The sequence below is a fragment of the Berghia stephanieae genome, chromosome 2, assembly GCF_034508935.2.
Source record: "Berghia stephanieae isolate SIO BIC M18660-M18661 chromosome 2, UCSD_Bste_1.3, whole genome shotgun sequence".
Taxonomy (NCBI): domain Eukaryota; kingdom Metazoa; phylum Mollusca; class Gastropoda; order Nudibranchia; family Aeolidiidae; genus Berghia; species Berghia stephanieae.
Window position 1 is genome coordinate 17,708,419 of NC_088361.1, and position 16,305 is coordinate 17,724,723.

Consider the following 16,305-nt stretch of genomic DNA (forward strand, 5'->3'; position numbering starts at 1 on the left):
GTTGTCATTTTAATTTGATAGTGTTCATTGTGTAGGGCACTACAAAGGGACATAATCGGTGGCAAAACGCATTCCCCTTATACCAGAAGGCGGCTTGAAGACAGGCGGCCACAAACGTGGATCGGGCTATTTTGGACGGCGTCTTCCCGATCTATCCAAGTTGGAGAAGAGTTTTGGCTTGATGCCAACACAACGCGTCCAGAACCGGTCTACAATTGAACATTCTGTATAAGTGGGGTTTGGCGTGGTCGCCCTCATGCGTTCTTTGTTGGAACGATCTGAGAGACGCTGAACGTGGAGCTGAGCATGGCATCATGTCACGGCTGGCTGGAGGTCTCATACTCCAGATGGGAAATGAATTTGGGAATGGATTAGATCGCTGTCGGATTGTAGGGTCATTGCTAGAAATGGCAATCTTTGCCGAATGGGAAGGGGGAAGAGAGAGAGAGAGAGAGAGAGAGAGAGAGAGAGAGAGAGAGGGGGGGAGAGAGAGAAGGAGGGAGGGACTCCCTGGGGGGGAGAGAGAGAGAGAGAGAGAGAGAGAGAGAGAGAGAGAGAGAGAGAGAGAGAGAGGAGAAATAGAGGAGACGGAGAGAGAGGAGAAATAGAGGAGAGAGAGAGGAGAAATAGAGGAGACGGAGAGAGAGGAGACAGAGAGAGAGAGGAGAGGGAGGAGGGAGAGAGTAAGAGAAGAGGGAGTAGAGAGAGAGATGGAGGAAAGAAAAAAAGAGAGAGAGAGAGAGAGAGGGGGGTGGGGGAGGGAGGGAGAGAGAGAGAAGGAGGGAGGGAGAGGAGAGATAGAGAAGACAGAGAGAGAGAAAGAGGAGAGGGGGGAGAGAGAGAAAGAGAAGAGGGAGTAGAGAGAGAGGGAGGAAAGAAAGAGAGAGAGAGAGACAGACAGACTATGATTATCCAATGCTTCACCTGCCATTGCGATTGGCGGGATGGTGAGAGAAGGGGATTGGGGTGGGGATGAATTCTAGACTAATTCGTTGACCCCCCCATTTTTCCCCCCCAAAAAAAGAAAGACGAGCATTTATATAGCGCATTATCCACTTAACGTGCTCAAAGCGCTTTACAAAGGGTCCCTAACGAGCTGCAACACGTAACTTGTAAGGCGAGACATGATGCCTGTTAGGCGAAATGAGTCTGATTTGGCGGAAAGTACTTTGCGATAGACTAGCGTCCTATCCAAAGGATAGCAAGCAATTGCTATTGTCCGTTTCGCGCTATAGAAATCTGGATAAACTCCGGCTCCATGGGCGCAATGGCTCTGAAGGACTACTTTTTAAAAACTTTTTTATTTATTGATTGATTTATTTATTTATTTATCCATGTATTGATTTGTACCATGTTTTGCCAAGCGACGTAGTGATGACGTGGTAGACAGACGTAGTGATGACGTGGTAGACAGACGTGGCGTTGTAATGTAACCTGGTGCTCCCATTTATCTGAAATTTCCGCCTTTACCCCAAAACTCAAATAAGGGTAATAAATTAATAAATAAAGAGAAAAGAAAGGATTTAATGAAGACAAAAGAAAACAATGTTATTAACAGCCCACCAAACAACAGGAAACAGTTATACAGAGCGACTCCGTTTTTGTTCCTAATACGCCCTGACAATTATCCCCCTTTCTGCCCGGCGTCTGCCTTCATATTGGCAAGTTAACGACTGCGTTCTCCGAACCTAAACGATCGACCGACGACGAGGAAGAACTCCGGGATTTATCCTCAGACGTGGCCACACGACGCCCGGTGCGCGAATTCCTCAGTTTACCCGACACTAGGACCCACTAGGACTTAAAGTTTGTCGTCTTTTTTTAGGTTTGTCCAGCGACTGGTGAGTTGCCGTCAGTGGAGCTCAAGGAAACAAGTGATTCCATTGGTTGAACTGTTGGTTTTTGCACGGTTTGATTTCTTTTGCAACCAAAGACATGTCTTTTGACGTCATTTTTTTGGTCAGTGTCAGACTATAGATTTACGATGACTACCCTCAGACCCTGGTCTTCCCCCCCCCCCCCCCCCCCCTCTGTCGTTGGTCGATCGTTGAGGTTCGAGGACCGTAATCGTTTACTTGCTATTCATAGCCATGATCGCGAATTTCAACCATTTCCGTCTGTCTCACTTTGAGGATTAGCCAGTCAACTGCCGTACCCTGGAAAGCCATGTATTTAAGAATTTGGCCAGAAAACTCGTCCTTCAAATATCGATCGATTTAAATCACCCTCATCTTGGCTAAAACTCTCAAACCTGGGACTTTATTAATTAAAGACTTCGAAGTCCCAGGTTTGAGATTTTTTGCCAAGATGATGGGTCTTTTAAATCGGCCGATATTTGAAGGACGAGTTTTCTGGCCAAATTTTAAAATACATTGTTTTCCAGAGCACTACATTGACTGATTTAGAGAGCTCTCCAATATGATCCCCGTGCGTCGTGACGTGGCCGTATTATGATGCGATCGATAGGGGTCGAGATAGATTGTTTGGCGGGGAAGGGGGGGGGGGGGGGGATTGGGGGTGGTGGTGGTGGTGGGCACAATAAAAATGCCAAGTATTCGTTGGGAATGCCGGCATCATCATCATCATCATCATCATCATCATCTTCATCATCATCATCATTATCATCCTCATTATCATCATCATCATCATCATCATCATCATCATCATCATCATCATTACCGTTACCGTTTCTTTCTAAGTAGATAGATTAAATCCTCCTATCATAAGATTTAAAAAAAAAATTACTCAATATAATATTATATGATATAGAAATAAATGTAAGTGATTATTCGATTCTTGATCATCAATTATTCAACCGATCAAAATGAACCAAGAAATTAATCAATAGACCATACAATAAATTTATCAGTCAAATAGTCAGTCAATCAATCAAATAAATAAATATTAAACCAATCAGTCAATCAGTCAATAAAATAAATATTAAACCAGTTAATCAATCAATAAAATAAATATTAAACGAGTCAGTCAATCAATCAATAACTTAAATATTAAACTTATCAATCAATAACGTAATATATTTAAACCAGTCAATCAAAAATAACATAAATATTAAACCGATCAATCAATAACATAAATATTAAACAAATCAATCAATGGCATAAATACTCATTTTAGACCCAAGTACGGTGAGGAAATGTGAATGACGAGCGCTTTCCGAGGACACAACTTTGCGGGATAATTTTATTTTTTAAATTTAATTATAAAAACGTGTATCTCGAAATCACACCCGATATTTTGAGATTGAAGTTCGGATGTTTATTTCTTTCAAAACGAGTGAAAATTTTCTTGTTTTGTTGGGGTTTTTTGGGGTTTTTTTTGTTTGTTTGTTTGTTTTGTTTTGTTTTTGTTTTGTTTTTTGTTTTTTTCTTTGTTTTGGTTTTATTTGCTTTCTTCCCTAAAGCCTAAGACAGCTCTGATTCTCAATTCCTAGTTCCTACATCCGCCCCGCCCCTCTCTGATGTGCTGTTTTACTCGTACGTGTGTATTGTATCGTATGTTGTAATAACAATAATATGATAAGGACACAGCCACTCATAAAGAACTCACTGATAAAGGTAGTGTTGTTGTTGTTGTTGTTATTGTTGTTGTTGGTGGTGGTGATGGTTGTGCTGGTAGTGGTGGTGGTGGTGGGGGGGGGGGGGTCGTGGTGGTGATGGTGCTGGTGTTGGTGGTGGTAGTGGCGGGGGTTGTTGGTGTAAATGATCGTGGTTTGGCCTATCCATATTTCTTTCCGTAATGTATCGTGTTATAGTTATAGCAGCTGTTGGGTCTATATTATAGGGACGGTCCTGAATAGATAGATAGGTAGGTAGGTGGGTAGTGGATGGGTGGATAGAAGGATAGAGGTGGGTATGTAAGAAGGTGGATAGAAAGATTATATATATGTGTGTGTGTGTGTGTGTGCGTGTGTGTGTGTGAGAGTTATATATATATATATATATATATATATATATATATATATATATATATATATATATATATATATATATATATATAGAGAGAGAGAGAGAGAGAGAGAGAGAGAGAGAGAGAGGCACTATCACTCGCACACAACAAAGGCTTGCATTGAAATAACATTCTCTCTCGATCTATCTCTCTCTCACTCACTCACTCTCGCTCTCTCGATCTATCTATCTATCTATCTATCTATCTATCTATCTATCTATCTATCTATCTATCTATCTATCTATCTTAATTTCTTTCTTTCTTTATCGTTCTCTCTCTCTCTCTCTCTCTCTCTCTCTCTCTCTCTCTCTCTCTCTCTCTCTCTTTCTCTTTGTCTTTCTTCCTCCCCCTTCACCTCCCCCCCCTTTCTCTCTCTCTCTCTAAGCACACGCAGCTCTCCAGGGAATTGATAGGAGCAAATAATGCCGACAATTAAGGAATCAATAAATCACATTTTATCTATCTAATTCCTTTGCAGAAGCCAGTAGTTATTTCCTGATCAGAATCGTGCTATGCTATATAAATGGTGGGTGGAATTCCCCTTGGAGACGGGGAACGTTAGCTTCCTGGATCCCGTTAGGGGAGGGGAGGAGGGGTGGGGGGGGGGGGGGGGCACAATGTCGATCTACATAATTTTGCTGCGTCTGTTTTCCCCTCTTGTTTCATCTGCCATGTCTATGAACGTGGCTTTGTGTTCTCGTTCTAAGTTAAAAATCGTTTGGTTTTGCCCGGACCCTGGCCTGGGTTTTTGTTTTGCAGGAAGGGAGACGGCCAGGTGATAATGCCTTTTCGTGAAAGTGATACAAAGCTGCTAGAAGATGTGGGCTGTCATTGGTCTCAAGTTTTTCTTGTGCTTGCGCGCGCACACACACACACACACACACACACACACACACAGAGAGAGAGAGAGAGAGAGAGAGAGAGAGAGAGACAGAGAGAGAGAGAGAGAGAGAGAGAGAGAGAGAGAGAGAGAAGTCAGTTCATACAAAACTCTTGTTCCAACTCCATTTAAAAACAAACTTAAAACGTTTCACCACTGTGTTTTACAAGCCATTCATAATTGACCTTACGGGCTGTAATTGTCATGACTCTTAAGCAGCTCCCAAAACCACTGGCGAGTTGTTGTGAAGGAGGGGCAGACATAATGTAGGGAGAAAGTAAGACTCGTTTTACTATGCATTTCTAGTAACAAGTTAATATGCACCGTACTCTGGTAACAACTGTATTTTAAAAATTGGCCAGGGAAATTGGCCTCTATATCGATTGAGCTAAATGACTCTCATCTTGGCAAAAACTCTCAAACCTGGGACTTCGCGATGTCTTTAAATAATAAAGTCTTTCCAGAGTATAGAAGTTAACTGGTTAAAATAAAACAAAAACAAACTCTTAAAAACTGCCGAATGTTTTGAAGGAGTTGGGTGTAGGGAGAAAGTAAAAAGATAGTAAAAAGAACAACCAAAAAAACAAAAAAAAAAACAAAAAACATGAGCTTTTTTTTATATAGCCCTTTATCCAATCTACGTGCTCAATGCGCTTTACAAAAGGTCCCTGACCAACAGCAACGCATAACATGCAGCACGAGACATGACGCCTGTCAGGCGATATTACATTTTTTTTTTTGTCCGACAGAGACAACGCAGTTAACGGCCAGGTGCTCGTTTTACACCTGAGTACGGTGATGGAATATGAGTAAAGAGCATTTTCCGAGGACTCATCAATACGCCGAGCGAGGGTCGAACCCAGGACCTGCCGATCCGAAAGCGGGTGTCATACCACAAAACCATATAGCCCCACAAGAAATTTTTACTGCACAATTTGTTTGTTCCAACTGTTGTATCGGAGTAACGTCCATATTGTATTCCCTTCTATTAAAATTTTCTCTCTGTCTCCATGCCAGGTGAACGAGTTGAACCACGTGAACCTGAGGGTGATGTTGATGCCCGATGACTTCAAGGCCTTCAGCAAGATACGAGTGGACAACCACATGTTCAACAAGTACGTAGAATAGCATCGTTTTTATTATTCCATAATGTAAATGTTGCTGCTCGAAGCTCGAAGAAATAAATAATAATGTGTGAAATTGAATGTAAGCTTCAATTTAATTTTCATCTTAACTACGCCACTACCACATTATCTCATTCATCTGTGGTGTTTCATTCATCCTGTTTTGTTGATTAAACCCTCTTCCGCACTAGGACAGGACTGTCCTGGGACAGTCCTGTCCCAAATCTGTAACATATAGAATTTAGAGTAATCTTCCGCACCTCTTGGGACGGGACAAAACAGTCCCGTTGTGTCCCAAGCCGTTGTGAAATGCTACAAAATCAACGGGACAGGACTGTCCCAGTCCCGTGTTCATGTCGTTTGTGATAGTAGAAAAATATAGCAGACTTCCGCACTAGGACAAAAAAGTCCCAGACTTGGCGGTGCCGTGTCAAAATTGAAATGCCTGTCTTTATTTTCTGCATGCATCCCTACTACTACTACTGCTACTACTTCTACTACTACTACTACTACTACTACTACTACTACTACTACTACTACTACTACTACTACTACCTACTACTACTACTACTACTACTACTACTACTACTACTACTACTACTACTACTACTACTACTACTACTACTACTACTACTACTACTTCTACTACTAGTCTCGTACTACTACTACTACTACTAGTATTTCTATTGTTGCTTCTGCTGTGGCTAATGCCACTAATAATATATTAATACCTACATCCCTTATATTTTGTATTTATTTCCAATTCCATTGTATTTATTGTCCAACAATAGTCCACACTTTATTTTAGTTCACTTTCTATACTGCATTACACAGTTCCTTCCCGCCTCCCCTCTTTTGACATAATTAAGTACGCACATTTTATAAATTTCTATTGCTCTGTTTTAATTCGCGCTTCCTCACAAAGTAGCATACAATTTCCTGCCCATCAATGTTTTTGTTTATGCATCTTAGCAACGCTACTACCACAGTATCTCATCATGTGTTGTTGATGAAGGGGAAACCCGAAACGTCCATTTTATCTGTTTTCGTATATTAAACTGAAGCTTACATTCAATTTCACAGTTATAATTTATTTATTTATTTCAATTCTGAATATAAAAAAGCAAGAACAATTCAAAATATAATTCTATGTGATGAAACCACGTACAGAAGGCATAGCAACATAAACATTTTCGGCAATTTAAAACGTATGTTTATAAATATAATTTAAGAAGTGTCACACTTTGTGACACAGCAGTAACGTGTCTAAAACCGGTCGCACATCTATTCGGTAACTTGTGGGATCAATTATCTTTATCGTTATTTATTTCGGGAATTCTCAATGAAAATATTTTTTAAGTAAGTCCTCCTGAACCATTTGGACTCATTGTAAAACAAATTAAGTCCTTTAGAGCCTTGTAGCCAATGGTGCAGGAGTTATTCCGGTTTCAATAGCGTGAAGGGGACAATTAACGTATTTGTTTGAAAACCTTTGAACAGGACGCTAGTCTATCGCAGATTACTATCCCAGCTTGACAGGTACCCTATTACACCTGAATGGAGTGAATGATTGGAGTAAATTTTCTTGCTCTAGAAAGTACAAATTGGCTTCGGTCGGAATCGAACACAGAACCTCTGAGTCCAGAGTACAACGCGCTAACCATGGGCCATCTTGCCTCCTAAGCTTATAAATCCGGAACTTATCCATGTTTCTGTGGCGTTGAGCAGATAACAGTTTAAAATTAAAAATAATAAAATTCCCTTTTTCATCCCATAAGGGAAATTTTTCTCGAGGGTCTATTCCAAGGTAAGACTGGAATAACCCAGGCGTCAGCCGCAATGCAGCGCCGCAAATTTAGCTAGGACGAGGTATAACCCAGGCGTCAGCCGCAGTGCAGCGCCGCAAATTGAGCTAGGCGAGGTGACTTAATCAACTGATGCCTTTCGGGTACGAAGCATGCTGACTTTCTATTATCCTATTGAATGATGCTAGTCCGTCAAAGATTACTTTCATCAGCGAACTGGTACTCATTTGCACCTGAGTAAAATGAGGTGATTACAAGAAAGTCATTTTAAGATAAGATCGGAGATCACCATAGAGTCTACGGAATTGACCCTTGAGCAATCTTTGGGTCATAAAGGATGCACCCAATATTGTTTTCTCTTTCAATTTGTCTTTTTTTTTCCCACGTAGTAAAGCACAGAAATACGCAACCTCTATTTCATCCATTACTAGTAGTAGAAGTAGTAGTAGTATAGTAGTAGTAGTAGTAGTAGTAGTAGTAGTAGTAGTAGTAGTAGTAGTAGTAGTAGTAGTAGTAGTAGTAGTAGTAGTAAGTCTCAGCAGTTGTTGTTGTTGTTGTTGTAGATGTAGTATAGTAGTAGTTAGTAGTAGTAGTAGTAGTAGTAGTAGTAGTAGTAGTAGTTAGTAGTAGTAGTAGTGTGTAGTAGTAGTAGTAGTAGTAGTAGTAGTAGTAGTAGTAGTAGTAGTAGTAGCAATAATATTACTCTTGCTATAAGAATATTTTATGATTATATAAATCTTATGTAAACAAATCCCATTGTACAGTGTAAAAAATCATTATCGTCATGTCGTATCTGATGTTGATTCATAAAATGTGAATTAATTATAAGAGTTGCAATTGCCTACAAATAAACTTTTGAATCTTGTAAAAAAAAAAAATAATGCATTCGTGCAGGTGTGTCCTGGGACAGTCCTGTCCTAGTGCGGAACCCCTTTTGAATAGAAGTTTTCTCCAGTGGGACAGGACAAATTTGTCCCGGGACAGTTTTGTCCTAGTGCGGAAGGAGGGTAAGGGGAAACCCGAAACGTTCATTTGATCTGTTTTTGTAATTAAATTGAAGCTTACATTCAATTTCACATTATTATTTATTATTCTATATAATACCAAAACTGCAAACTACTACGAAAGGATTTTTAAAATGATTGTAGTATAATGTCAGATTTACTTTGAGATTGAGACTAGCAATGAAAAATTCTTCTTTATCTTAATAATGTTATCAATGGAACTGTGTGTGTGTATATATATAAATAGTCCATACTATCTGAGAAGTGTAATTGTTATATATAGCATGTATGGACTTGGTGGAAAGTACTTTGCGATAGACGTCCTATCCAGATGATAGCAAGCAATTGCTATTGTTCGCTTCACGCTATAGAAACCGGGATAAACTCCGGCTCCATGGGCCTAATTGCTCTGAAGGACTAGTATATAAAAATGGGATTACCCCTGAAAACTACGATTTCCCCCCTAGTGGATCTGTGTGTATATAAATAGTCCATACTATCTGAGAAGTTTTAATTGTTATATGTAGGATGTATGATTCCCCCTCCTCTCAATGTGTGCCTAGAGTAGAGCTGCGATAACGTGGGATTGGCGCTATATATGAATATATTATTATAATATAATATATATTATAATACCTGTAAATTCTCAGTCAATTAACTGAAATCAGCCAATTCGTCAAATTCAAATATTTTTTAAAAGGGAAGAAAGAATTGAATAAAGAAAGAATTCATGAATCGTAGTCGAACGACTGTAAAGTTAATTAGGAATGTTCCACAGCGCTACGCGTAGCTCATGGGCCGTTTATATTAACGATGGATATATTGCCAAGGCTCAGCGACGCTTTTTAGAATTGCCGTGTCTGAACACCCCAGTGTATTTTCACACAGCCTAGTGAAATTATTTTTTCACTTTCCGTGAAATTATATTTTCACTTTCCAACCATGTCGTAGCCAATTTTAACTGAGCCACCGAGCGATAAATTTCACTGTTTCGTCTAAATTGACCACATTTACTTGAAGGACAGGAAAAGTATGAAAAAGAAAAATTCGAACACCGGAAGTTCGTTATGTAGACACCTTCAAATCGAAAGTTAAATTATTGCTACAAGCACCTTTCGATTGCCTCATGTTGTGAACAAACTGGTTGACCGTTTCTAAGTTTCTTCACTGAATGGGTACCTAATTATAAGGAACAATGCCAGTAGCCTAATTAATTCCCGCGCAAATTAGTTTTCTGCCATTGCTTTGCTCAAGTGAGCTTGCTGTTTACCTTTCATTTGATTCTTTGGATTTTACCGCTACGACGAATTACGAAGAGTTTCAGTTTCAGTCAATTTTTATAGAGCTCATTTACAGGTCTAACTATATTCAATAAAAAATGTATTATATTAACAGTGGATCGATTGGGTGACAGTTCATTTGGGGGTTTTAGGGTGACGATAGGAATCGGCGCTGTCATGCGGCGAGAGATAATGCAATGATGAATGACATTTCGTCACCAGTCAACAAACACACGACCAGGTCAAAAATGATAATATTATTGTGAAGATAAAGAAAATGTTTATTCGAAGAGGGAATAAATAGATCAATTTTATAACACGTTAGTCGGCTGTTCCTTCAAAAAATAAGCGCACACTGCTCAGTTGTTGTTTTTTTGTTTTTGTTTTTTTTTTTTTGTTTCTTTTTTTTTTCTTCTCTGTTCTCGTTTTTGTTGTTGTTTTTTTTTTTTTGTGTGTGTTTTTTTTTTTGAATGCACGTAGTAATCATACATATTTTGATGATGATAATGGATGAAGATGACTACTATGATCATACATTAAAGGTTTTTAAAAATATTTTTAACATCACCTATTTATTTATTTATTTATTTATTTATTTATTTATTTATTTATTTATTTATTTATTTATCTATTTATTTATTCATTTATTTATTCATTTATTTATTTATTTATTCATTCATTCATTTATTTATTTATGTGGATAATTTGACCAATATTTAATCCCATCACTTCGGCCTCAAACCATTTTAAAGGGACAGAACTCTTATTGAAAAAAAAATGATGGAAATTTAGCATTTTAGGTTGATTCATATTTTTATATTTTGTCGTATTATTTTGATTTCAATCTTCTCTCTTGTTTCTTTGCAATAACACACACCACATCACACACACACATACACTCTCACACACGCACTCCCCCCGCCCACCACCGTGGTATAATTTATTTAAGAAACAAACGTTGGATTCAACCATTTCAATAACTTTCCATATTGAAACTTAACAACGGGAGTTCGATTTTCTCTCTTATCAGACAAGAACAAAAACAAAACAAAACAAAACAACCCAGCCAAGTTGGAGCCGATTGGCCATGCGGTTATTGCTTTCTTGGTGACAACGACATGTCAGATGGAATATTGGCTATATTGTTGTGCGGGCAATGTGGTCTTGTGGTATGACACTCGCTTTCGGATCGGAAAAGGTCCTGGGTTCCAGCCTCACTCGGCGCATAGCTGAGTCCTATGAAAAGGCTCTTTACTCACATTCTCTCACCGTAGTTTTACACTCGGTGTAAAATGAGTACCTGGCCGTTACCAGCGTTGTCTCTGTCTGGGGAAAACAATATGTATTATTTCCTAACAGGCGTCATGCCTCGTTCTACATGTTACGTGTTACTTCTTGTCAGGGACCCTTCGTAAAGCGCTTTGAGCACCTTTAGTTGATATTGTGCTGTATAAAATCTCAAGTTTGTTGTGTTTTGTTTTGGTTTTTTTTTTTTTTTTTTTTTTTTTTTTTTTTTTTTTTTTTTTTTTTTTTTTTTGGGGGAGGGGGGGGGGGTGTTTCTTTCTGACGTTGATGTTACTCAACTTTTTTGTTATTGTTTTTATCAGAACGGTGATATTGGCTATGTGGTCTACTGATATGACATCCGCCTTCGAAGCGGAGTTCCAAGGATCGAGTCTCGCTCTGAGCGGCGCATAGTTGAGTACTTGGAAAAGGCTCTTTATTCGCGTTCTCTCGTGGTATTTGAGTGTAAAATGAGTATCTGGCCGTAAACGGGCGTCATGTCAGTTCCTATGTTAAGTGTGACTGCTGGTCAGGGACCCTTGTAAAGCTTTGTGGAGATTGCACTAGATAAGTGCTCGAGATATATATATATATATATATATATATATATATATATATATATATATATATATATATATATATATATATATATATTATATATTAAGCGGTCAAAGGACACACATTGATTTATACGTTGGTTCCGATTGTGTTGATGTAGTGAGCATTTTAGTCCATGGTATATGTACTACAGACATGTCAAAATGTCCGACAAATGTCGGATTTCCGACTATATCGCGACAATCTTTCTGCTCTTTCCATTATTATTTTAAACTTATGTCAGCATATTGACTTAAACCATTCAAACATAGGGGTGCCGCACACTCACTCCGTGCAGAAGAAATCAGACAATAATTATGTGGGCCGCCACTTACTGGGTTAGAATTTTTTTTTTATCAATAACAGATATTTCGTAATATGGAAAGGGGGGGGGGGGGGGGGGGGGGGGGGGAATCGAACAATAATTTTTGTCTTTTGCTGTGAATGGATTAAACAGCTGACGTTGCTGTTTTGTATTTTGTTTGTTTTGTTTTTGTTTGTTTTAAATATATTATTATCGCGGCTCTTGCTCCATTCTTGATAACCCGTCAATTTGGAAACAGATATCGTTATGAACGGCTATCGACTTTCTGTCTCCATCATCATCATCATCATCATCATCATCATCATCATCATCATCATCATCATTCTATTGAATACAAGTCTCGTCCTATTAAATGCCTTCCATCCAGCATGACAGTTTTTATCGTCATCAAGTCTCAAACACAACGGAGTACTTTGTAACCTTCTGGTTGTTGTTATTGTTCTTGTCATTTATTTCATCTGATTGCCGCCACTTTGGTCGTTCTGATGCAATATTTATTATCTTCTTCTTCTTCTTCTTCTTCTTCTTCTTCTTCTTCTTCTTCTTCTTCTTCTTCTTCTTCTTCTTCTTCTTCTTCTTCTTCTTCTTCTTCTTCTTCTTCTTCTTCTTCTTCTTCTCCATCTCCTCCTCCTCCTCCTCCTCCTCCTCCTCCTCCTCCTCCTCCTCCTCCTCCTCCTCCTCCTCCTCCTTCTTCTTCTTCTTCTTCTTCTTCTTCTTCTTCTTCTTCTTCTTCTTCTTTCTTCTTCTTCTTCTTCTTCTTCTTTCTTCTCTTTCTTCTTCTTCTTCTTCTTCTTCTTCTTCTTCTTCTTCTTCTTCTTCTTCTTCTTCTTCTTCTTCTTCTTCTTCTTCTTCTTCTTCTTCTTCTCTTCTTCTTCTTCTTCTTGTCTTCTTTCTTCTCTTCTTCTTCTTCTTCTTCTTCTCTTTTCTTCTTCTTCTTCTTCTTCTTCTTCTTCTTCTTCTTCTTCTTCTTCTTTCTTCTTCTTCTTTTCTTCTTCTTATTTTATTATTATTATTATTATTATTATTATTATTATTATTATTATAATTATTATAATTATTATTATTATTATTATTATTATTATTATTATTATTATTATTATTATTATTATTATTATTATCATTATTATTATTATTATTATTATTATTATTATTATTATTATTATTATTATTATTATTATTATTTTCTCCTTCTCCTCGTTCTTCTTCTTCTTGATATATCTGACATTTTCAGTAAGACGAATATTTGTCAATGGCTATAGATTTATAAAATAGATATCAATCATTTTCTTTCAGGTTTTGTTTATCACATTGTCTTCGAAAAATCATTGGAGAGATGCTATAATTAGATGCCATTTATCTGGTAGAAAATAGTGTGACCTGACATGGACCAGTACAGTATGCTGACATTATTGAGAAATATTTATTCTGGTTTTCTGGCTTAACGCCACCACCTCCACCACCACCACTACCACCACCGCAGCATTTCATTGTCATCATCATCATCATCATCATCATCATCATCATCATCATCATCATCATCATCATGATAATAATAATAATGATAATAATAATAATAATAATAATATAATAATAATAATAATAATAATAATAATAATAATAATAATAATAATGATAATAATAATAAAAATAATAATAATAATAATAATAATAATAATAATAATAATAATAATAATAATAATAATAATAATAATAATAATAAATAATAATAATAATAATAATAATAATAATAATAATAATAATAATAATAATAATAATAATAATAATAATAATAACAATAATAATAATAATAATAATAATAATAATAATAATAATAATAATAATAATAATAATAATAATAATAATAATAATAATATTAAATGGCATTTATATAGTGCTTCACCCCTTTGTGTGCCTCTAAGCACTTTACAGTGATATAAAACAAAACATCTTACAGTGACAAGTGTTGATGGAAAAGTGATATGAATTCAATTTAACAACAAAACATGATAATAGTATATCCAGCAACTTAAGACTTAAAAGGATAAAACTTTAAACGGGATTTGAACATTGTCAACGAATCCGGGCATCTCACATGTGATGGGAGAGAGTTTCAAAAATGGGGGGCCGAAAATTGAAATTGCTCACCTATTGTACGCACGATCTTAGGTTTGACAAGGATTGATTGGTCAGAGCCTTGTGGCACTCCAAACTTTAATAAAACTTGCTCTGACTGAACACCATTCACCACGACAGTCTGGCCTCGATCCTGTAAATAGGATGTAAACTATTTAAGGGCAATTCCTTGTACTTTTACGCCAAATGTATTTTCCTAGTCTTCTTAACAAAATGTTATGGTTACTAGTGTCAAAGGCAGCTGAAAGATCTAAAAGACGCAACACATCATCATCATTATCATCATCATCATCGTCGTCGTCTTGATGGTGGTGGTGGTGGTGGTGGTCAACTTCATCATCATCATCATCATCGTCGTCGTCTTGATATACATACTGTGTCTTCTGTCCCCTTATATCTGTTATCCAACTTGCTTTCTGCCTTTGTCTTGGCATGAGATTACTTGGTTTTGTCCTGGCCCTGGCCGGAGTCCTAGATGGGAGGGAAACAGTCAAATGCATAGTTATTGTTTTGGGAGATGATATTTTTTTCCTTGTAAATCATCTCTCTGTAATGTATTATTGTTATTTTAATGTATAATGTAGGCATTTGAGTGTATTCCTCTTTGTTGGATTTTGTGCTTGTGTCTGGATGAGACTTATAGGTGATCTCAAACTAGGTGCATTGGTGGTATGCTCTTGGAATCTACATCTGATCCCTATCTGTTCCCAGTTCCCCTATGTCTTACTTTTTCTTGGGTGCTTTAATTGTAATTCTAGAACTTTTTACTGTCCCATTTTCTTCCTTTTTACTGGCGCTGATATAACCTAAATGTGTTGCAAGCGCTGTAAAACCCTTGAAAACAAAAACAAAAACACATTTATCTTTCATATTACTGGGTGGGGGGGGGGGGGGGGGGGGCATGGGATGTTTTAGTTTCCACAGCAGTCACGGTAATGATTAATATGACCCCAAAGCAATGTTGTCCAACACGATGAACTAATGAATTCATTGACTCCTTTGTTTGTTTCAGAGATAACATGCCCAGTCGTTACAAAGTCAAAGAGTATTGCCCGATTGTGTTCAAAAACTTACGAGACAGGTTTGGAGTGGACGACATTGATTATTTGGTATGTTCGTTCGTGTGTTTGAATTATTTGGTGTGTTTGAATTATTTGGTATGTTCCTTCGTGGCTTTGAATTATTTGGTGTGTTCATTCGTGTGTTTGAATTATTTGGTGTGTTTGAATTATTTGGTATGTTCCTTCGTGGCTTTGAATTATTTGGTGTGTTCATTCGTGTGTTTGAATTATTTAGTGTGTTCATTCGTGTGTTTGAATTACCGTATTTGATGTGTTCGTTCGTGTGTTTGAATTATTTGGTATGTTCGGTCGTGTGTTTGAATTATTTGGTGTGTTCGTTCGTGTGTTTGAATTATTTGGTGTGTACGTTCATGGGTATGAATCGACTGACTTACTATGTGAACCAATAGTTTGTTGATGGATTTTATGGTACAGGAATTTAAAAAAAAAACAAACAAAAAAAAAACAACCATATATTGAACTTAATATATTACATAATTTTTAATTAATACGTTTCGTAATGTTGCATCTTTATGTGTTTCATACTTTTACATTTTGATTTTTTTTTAATGTTTCATTTTAAGGTAATTTTACATTTTATTCTTTTTTTATTATGCTACATGCATAATCTTTTTCATGATGATACATCAAGTTGCCTGTTAGGTGCCCCTTTTATTCAATTGCACTCTTACAAGACCATCACTCCGCCTGTATTATAGCCAGGTACTCATTCACATCTTAGTTGATTAGGGTAGTGCTTATCAATTGGCTTGTCGAAGAATACGGCCAAGTGTTGGAATCACTGTCACCCATTCAATCAGTGACTATGGACACCTGTGTTGCAAG

At 37.2% G+C, this 16,305-nt stretch overlaps 1 protein-coding gene across 4 annotated transcripts in view; it reads left to right on the forward strand.

The window, feature by feature from the left end:
• LOC144964416 (phosphatidylinositol 5-phosphate 4-kinase type-2 alpha-like) overlaps window positions 1-16,305 on the forward strand; it is a 77,063-nt gene that overhangs the window by 53,316 nt on the left and 7,442 nt on the right. For all 4 annotated transcript variants that reach the window (XM_078898651.1, XM_078898652.1, XM_078898649.1 and 1 more), the window contains exons 2-3: window positions 5,864-5,961; window positions 15,411-15,507. In XM_078898651.1, coding sequence (XP_078754777.1) covers window positions 5,864-5,961; window positions 15,411-15,507 — 195 coding nt within the window. The remainder of the gene's footprint in view (window positions 1-5,863; window positions 5,962-15,410; window positions 15,508-16,305) is intronic.